The sequence below is a fragment of the Hydra vulgaris genome, chromosome 10 (assembly GCF_038396675.1).
Source record: "Hydra vulgaris chromosome 10, alternate assembly HydraT2T_AEP".
Lineage (NCBI taxonomy): Eukaryota > Metazoa > Cnidaria > Hydrozoa > Anthoathecata > Hydridae > Hydra > Hydra vulgaris.
In genome coordinates, this window is record NC_088929.1 from 15,226,804 (window position 1) to 15,235,000 (window position 8,197).

General features: G+C 26.8%; 1 protein-coding gene across 2 annotated transcripts in view; it reads left to right on the plus strand.

Moving 5' to 3' along the window:
- The window catches only part of LOC136085810 (uncharacterized), a 40,113-nt gene that overhangs the window by 15,599 nt on the left and 16,317 nt on the right, over positions 1 to 8,197 (plus strand). For both annotated transcript variants that reach the window (XM_065807341.1, XM_065807344.1), the window contains 4 exons: positions 5,695 to 5,800; positions 6,046 to 6,270; positions 6,356 to 6,462; positions 6,864 to 6,955. In XM_065807341.1, coding sequence (XP_065663413.1) covers positions 5,695 to 5,800; positions 6,046 to 6,270; positions 6,356 to 6,462; positions 6,864 to 6,955 — 530 coding nt within the window. The remainder of the gene's footprint in view (positions 1 to 5,694; positions 5,801 to 6,045; positions 6,271 to 6,355; positions 6,463 to 6,863; positions 6,956 to 8,197) is intronic.

Here is an 8,197-nt window from a genome sequence, read left to right on the forward strand (position 1 = left end):
CATTGAAAATGCATATCGACTATATTGGTACAAATTCTTCTAAAAAATGTTGGAATTTTTTATAAAGCCAGAAGATTTTATGTAAAAAAAGTCTAACTCAAGTTTATTACTCATTAATTCATTGTTATTTAAATTATGCTAATGCTGCATGGGGAAGCACTGAAAAAATTTTGTTGAAAAAAAGTTGAAATGCCTTTATCGCCGTCAAAACCATGCGATTCATTTAAGAAGTTTTGCGGATCGGTGCACTCATTCCAAACCATTTTATTAGAAATGCAAATCTTGAACTAACTCAATGGAATAACATAAGTATATTGCATATCATTGAAATAACCATGGTAGATGGTAAAGTGGCAACAGCCTTTTCAGACAAGACCGATGCATTACAGTGCTGCTCAGTGTGTGGCAGCACACAAAAAGAGATAAAAAATATTGAAAAAATTTTAGCTTAAAAAAAAATACAAACTACTATGGTCTACAGTATGGCTTACATACAATATAACAATGAAATGCTGTCTTGATTATAACAATGGAATGCTGTCTTTACCTTGCTTACAAATTGGTTAACCAAAAATGTTTGGCGTCTAGCGCAAAAGAAAAGTTATCTGTGACGCCAAACAAAAATCCAAGATGTCTTTAAAGATCGTCTCGGATTAATTATTGATGTGCCCAGATCTGGTGGTTCTGGGACATCCAATGATGGAAATATAGCTCGTCATTTTTTCTAATCTGAAAGTATTGTGGCTGAAATTTTAAAGCTGGATGTACTACTGCTGAAAAAGTTGCATATCATCTTGGTCACATTGTCATCAGCTCTGTCAATTAATGCAGATGCATTTTAAAAGTACTGCCTTGAAGTAAGTTTATTTGTTAATATTATTTCTATGTTGAGCTGTGGCTAACTTAGGTTTTTAATTACATGATTGATTGCCTCTTTTACGTGGCTCATTTGTACGGAGCTACCCATGGTATTACATGCCACAAATTTTGCACAAGATATTATTACATAGACATGAGGTTGTGAGGAGAATGGTCTTGCTTATTAATCTCTGAGAAGGCACAGAAAGCATGAAACAAGGATTTCAAACGTTTTTGTGAACTACACGCAACTGAGGTCATTCGAAAAAAAATTATGATGCATTATGCTGACTTTGGTGCTCATCAGACCCAATAATCAGCGGTATGAGAAGGTCAAATTCAAAATCTCAACTGCCAGAAGGAGTTAGTGATTTGCTTCAGGCTCCGACTGTCAACTCACCTAAAATATGATTTCTTATTTTATTCATATATGTATGTTTTATAAATTGTTAGTGTGTTTCAAATTTTTAATGTTTTATTGCAATATTTTTTGTTTTTATGATTAATGAGCTAAATCTTTACCTAAACCTAATTACCTAAATATTTAATGTTTAATAGTTATTTAAAAAGAATGGTTAAAAATTTGATGAAAACTCATTCAAAAATTCATTTATCTGTGTGTAACTAAAGATAGTATGTGGTTGTTAAGCAATATAGGTATCCATAGCTACTACATAAAAAAAATTATGACTTCCACTTAAAGTGTGACCTCGTATTGAAACTCATGCCAAATTTAGTGAATATAGGACTCGAAAAAATATGTAACTGTCATAATTGGTTGTTGCTATGTAAATTAGGTATCCATAAAACCGTAGCAACCAAATAGTAAATATCCCCTTCTTAAGAAGAGCAAACCTCATATTAATGCACAAACTAATTATAATGTATGTAACACACATAAAACATCTGCAACTACCAAAAGAAGTTGTTGCTAAGCAAAATTAGGTATCCATAGCAACCAAATATAAAAATATCACTTTCATAAGAAGTGCAGACCTTATATTAGTACTCATGCCAAATTAATAACGAAAAAACTTATATTTAATTAGTTACTAATTTTGTCCATTAAAAGTGAATTCTGACCCACTGTGATATGTGGGAAATGCACAATAGAATTGATCTGCAGATGTGATGATTGTTGATGTGATCAACAAACCCAATTGAGCTTTAAATTACTTAACAGAGCTTATCATTTCAACTATGTTTTTGTCTTTTTCTTGCAAATCCAAATTTAAAGAAATCAATTTTTCTATATTTGTGATAAATCCCAAATCAATCAGACAGCAAGAGTTAGCTAGTTCATTATAATAATCCTTTTCGTTGTTTATAAATGTTTTTATTTCTTTAATGAAACTCACAAATCATGTAAAAGTTTTCCTTTACTGAGTCAATGTAATTCAGTATGCAGAATAAAATCATGTTCTTTATCTTCACTATCTTCAGGACCTTGAAAAGTTGGTGTTGCAAAGGAGCTGCTTAAATAGAGTTGATTATTTTTGTAACTATTTTCATAACATGTTCAAATGACAATATTTTACAACAGAGTGCTGCCTGGTGGATAATACATTAGTAGGACATAAAGTTTGAAATTGATTCATCCTTTTTGCAGAGGGAAGTAAATCCTTTCTTTTTACCTACTGTTGCTGATGCTCTATTGATGGTTATTGCAGACAGCTTATAAAAAAGAATATTTATCGACGTGGCATATGTTCTGAATGTTTCATAAACATCCTCAACCCTGTTTAACATCCTCCACCCTGTTATCTGTGGTTTCATAGATAATATTTACAATAAATCCTTTTTTTCTGTAAAGTTACTAATACCATTGTCATCATAACTGCTAACTATGCAGTGTCTGACATATCTTTGACTCATCAATTTGTAGCAAGAACCAGTCACATAATTCCAAGTCAGTTTTTAACTGAGTTTGTATGTCTGTTGAAATCGCATGTACTCTTCTTGTAATCAACACCAGTTCTTTAAACAACTATCCCTCCCTTGAAGGTTTCTTTTTTTTTTTGCAAGCATGTGAGAAATTTTGAAAAAAGCAATGGCAGCCTTCTTAGATCTTTCAAAATGTCTAGTGAAAAGTCTGTTGTACAGTTAGACTTGATTTTAGTTGTCATATTTTTTTCTTACTTTAGATTTAAGTGGATAATTCTCGTCAAAAGTAGCATGAATTGTCTGAAAGTTCCATTCAACATTATCTTTTACTTGGTCCACTCGTATAGAGACTTAAAAAATAAAAAGTAAATAGGTCAGGTAAATTAAAAAAACCATATGCTTTTACTCAGTGTTTTTAGAGTAATAGCTTTACATGATGAAATATTTGAGAGAAATTGCTACATTATTTCATCATGTAAAGCAATTACTCTAAATTCTTCCATATTTAAAATGAAGTTAAAGTAATTTAAAATAAAATGTTTATTTTGGTTGAATGCTATTGAAATGAAATCATTTAAAAGATAAGCTGTTAATACTGAAATAATTATATCCACTCAATATTGTATCAAAATTTGATTTGCTAAGGTGAAAATAAGATTAATGAAAATATGAATTGCGCCATTGAAGTAATCAACATGTTGATTGAATGGCGATGTTGAATTCCAATTAGAAGTTGATGACTTTGACAATGGTGGTAGTTCATCAATTAGCTATAAAAGGTGCATTGATAAAGCCCTTAAATAAAAAGCCATGCAAGAAAAGTTGTCAAAACTGCAAGAAATCTAAATTTTATTGACTTTAGAAACCAAGCCCCATATCTAGTGCCAATTTTAGATCAGGCCAATTTTAGATCCATTCAGTTCATTCAGATTGAGAGGCTAATCATAGTTTACTGCAATATATTTTTATATTTAAAGTAATAATCATTAACCCTCAAAAAAAAAAAAATTTTTTTAACGACAGGTGCATTATAAACCTGGTTAATTCAATGTAATTATGTTGTTATTACTTTTTTATATATTTAGTTTTTAAATTCAACCTTGTTTTGTTATATAGTTTAAAGACTTGTACATGCTTTTATTGTAATCTTTTATTCTTCTAGATTTAACCAGTAAAACTTAACACCCCCCAAACCATATTTTTGGAGGATCTGGGAAGAATTAAGAAATGTCTTACAAATGGCGCAAGATTTTTGTCATTAGCGTGAGAATATTACTACAGGTGAGTTCCTTTTTGATTGGAATTCGATAAAGTATGAACTAGACAAGAAATACAATGACTTGACCAAAGATTTTAAAAAGGAATGATCAATAGAGAAAATGTGCTATGAGAAAATTTGCTATTTCTTGCAGCAGTTTATGTAGATGTTAGCTGTATGCTTACGACGAATGAACAAAATGTTTATTTCTTTATTCTAGCTTTATTTATGTAGTTTTATAAAATGTATAATCAAAAACCTAATTATATTTCCTTACATAGATGCAGCTTTAGAAAATTAATTACAAACTATTTCAACTGGCAATAAACTCAATAAAATCAAGAAAGCAATACCGTGTAACTCTTTTTCAGTTGATGTTGCTGACTCTGATACAGAAAATGAGAACAATAATTCTCCAGTTGCAAAGAAAAGACCAAACTTATTAAGCCCGTGTGAGCACGAGATTGAAGAGAATTTTTCTAAAGAACAATTTCAGATCCAGCTTGGTATAATTGAAACAGGAAATTCAGTCAATGTTTAAAAACAACTCCTCCAGCCTAGATAAGTTTTTACAACTTAAGCCATTAAAAGCAAATAAACTCTTACCTAGAGTTTTATGGAATTCTTGCTGATTTGTTTTGTTGTTGCCCATATCTCAATTATGTGTTGAGCAACTGTTTTCTGTTTTAAAGCACCTGAACCCAGACACTTTTTTTTGCAAATGAATGAACTTTTTATTTTAAATGCTGTATGGTTTTTTTGATGAAGTATATATTGGGTTCATTTTTCTTACCTAACTTAAAGTATAAATGTTTTTTTTCAAATGCATTTTAAAGTGATTTTGAAAAGTTTTTTAAAAGACCTAAAATTTAAAAAATTTATGCAAAAAAATAACATAGTTTCATTTATTCTTTTTGCAAAAAATTTGTTGTCTGTGAATAAAATAATTATGAAAAATGGCTCAACTAAAAGTGATATTTTACAAATTTATGAATGGTTGTTTACCAATAAGTCCATTCATGTTGTATGTAATCTTGCTTCACTTTGTTGGGAAGCATTTGATGCTGTGTTACTTGCAAATCCTGCTACAAAATGAATGTGGGCTCAATAAAATACTATTTACAAAGCTAATATTTTAGTATAATACTTGTTGGTTTAAAAATTTTTTATTAGAGAGTTGTCACATGAAATGTACGGTTTTCTCAAATTTTTTTCCATTAAAGTTATTTTATTCTCTATATATTATATTATAAACATTATTTTGTATTATATTCTATTATATATATATATATATATATATATATATATATATATATATATATATATATATATATATATATATATATATATATATATATTATATTATATTATATTATAATATATTTATTAAAAATATATAATAATATTAAGAATATTATTTTAATATCTATTCATTTAATGAGAATATTATTTTAATACTAAGTAACTGTGGTCAAACTAACTAAGCTAAATTTTATGATAAATTCATTCAAGAAAATTTATTAATACCCTATCAATTTTCCAGGATTGCATCATCCATAAAAATTTTTAAAATAAATTTAGATTTGATTGTTCTCATATTATTGTTGATATGTGTTTCAAATGTAGTTGGTAATATATTATTGCTTTCGTTATATTCTACTGCTTGTCACTTCTAGATATGTTTTTTTATTTAGATCCATTTTTTGACAAATGTAAAGTTTTTCTTCCAAACTTTATTATTGCCATGGGGTTGTTTATTTCTCTTGTGATCACATCTTTTCTACTTCCAAAGAAAGAAAAGTGAGTTAATTAGTATATTTAAAAATATTACTTTTTTTTTAAATTGATTATTAGTTTCAAATTACTTTTTTAAAATTGTTTATTATTTTTATTTATCATTTTATCATTGTTTTTATTATTATTATTATTATTGTTTATAATTATCCTAACATTTGCATTCATATCTTATTTATTGTTTTTTTCTTAAGTTTGTTATGTTTTTATTTTTGTTTTTGCTTAATGTTGTTAAACTTTTTGGTTGTTAGGGGAAATTTGGATGTTGAAACAGAACAAATTTCACATGAGAATAATAAAAGTGCTGTAAATAAAGACAAAGAAAGTAAAGATGATTATTGTGTGGATTATAAGGAAGGCCCTTTATTTTCTGAAAAATCATTGTTACTCAAAAAAGAAAAGAAAAAGATATCGCATTTTAAAGATATCATATTCTGCTGTAACTGGTTCAAAAACTCAAAATATAAAAGAATGGTGTATGTTATTACAAAAAATTATTAGAAACATAAAGTTATCTGTTTAAAACTTTAATAAAAATTAATAGTAACAAATAATTTTCAGGCAAAAAAGTTTTCTTCTCACAGTTATTCTGTATGGTATATTTTCAATGATTGCAGTTGGTTATGAAGATCTTTTCCCAGTTTTTGCTGCGACACCTGAGAATTATAGTATTATTATTGCTTGTTATTTATTATATTTGTTCAATTTATTTTATTATTATTGTAGGCAAATGTATTAAAATAAAACAAATTTATTTATCTTTTACTATAATTACTTATTATTATCTATTATGTATTATTCTTTCTGAGCTTATTTCAGTTAGACTGTCCAGATTCATAGAGTTTTAAGAACATAGAACATTGTAAAAATAATTTTTTTATTCTGCTGCAATATAGGTATAGCAGTACTAATATATACAACAATAATAATACTTCATGTTTTAATTATCTAAACGGAGTCATGCTAACAAATATTTCAAAATAAAATTATTATAAATAGTCAAACTATGAAATAAGTAACTTTTTTTTTTGTGTATAATTTATATATATTAGTTGAAATTATTTATTAGATGGATTGAGTATGAATACATCAGACATTGGTTTATTGTATTTATTAACAGGAGTTTCAATGATAGTTATTCAATTTTTTGCCATCAATAAGGTGATGTGTTTTTTTATTTATTTATTTCATTATTATTCAGTTTAATTTCTTTCTTTCAATGATTTGCTTTACTTTTTTGATGGCGGACACAAATTTTAGATTTCATATTTTTATATGAAATCTAAAATTTGTGTCCGCCAATCAATAAAAATTGTGTCCAATCAATAAAATTTGTGTCCGCCAATCAATAAAATTTGTGTCCGCCAATCAATAAAAAAGGTAGATGTTGAATATAAGATTGAAAGTCATAGGATAAAAAATTGATGGGTGTTGCAGGCCTTGTTAAGAAGCGTTACGCAGCTCGCATTTTGCTTTCAAAAAGGCGATTTGCCAACGCGTTCAGCAGTTTTGCATTACGCAAAAACATTTTATCTTTTTATTTAATTTATATTAAATTATCTTTTGATATCGTTTATGTGACGTTTATTGAGAAGAAATAAAGTCATTTAACCGCAATTGTAAACTAATATATTTTTTGTTAAAGAACAGTTTGTTTAATAATTTTTTTGTTGTTGTTAAAAATTAGTTTAAAAAAATTAAGTGTTTTATGTTTTATCTTAAGGAATTAAATATATAGATTCCTTTTAAATATACAAATTATTTTTTGTCATAATAGTTTAAAAAATGCACGATTTATTTTGATGTAAATATTTTATTAATAAGATATTTTTTTTAAAGTTTTTTGTCAATTCAATAAACGTAAAGTTTTAATGACGTTCATTTAATTTATGAAAATAAACTATGATCACGAATATGTTATCGGTAACTGATAAAACTCTTTATTGTTTAAAAACACATTGAGTTCACAAAATAAATATGAAAAAATTTATTAGCAGTTAATAAAATAACCAAAAGCCAACTGTAAAATTATAAGAAAATAAACAAATATTATGTTACATTTAATGAAAAAAATATTTTGTTATCATATTTGAAAAAAATGATAAAAATGATTTTTCAAATAAATTTTTTTATCATATTTGAAAAAAAATGATAAAAATGATTTTATTTGTCACTTTAATTATATTGATAAAAAAAAGACTTTTAATGATTTTTAACGCGTTAATAAAATAACTAATTACAATGTGGTACTTGAAAATACGCTAGTGACGCAATATAACTTCTAACAATAAAAAATATATTTGCTGAGTTTTACTTGAATTACTTAGAATTTTACTGAGAATTACTTAGAAATACGTTACGCATTTTCGTTACGCAGCGAAATCTCGTAACAAGTTGTTGGTT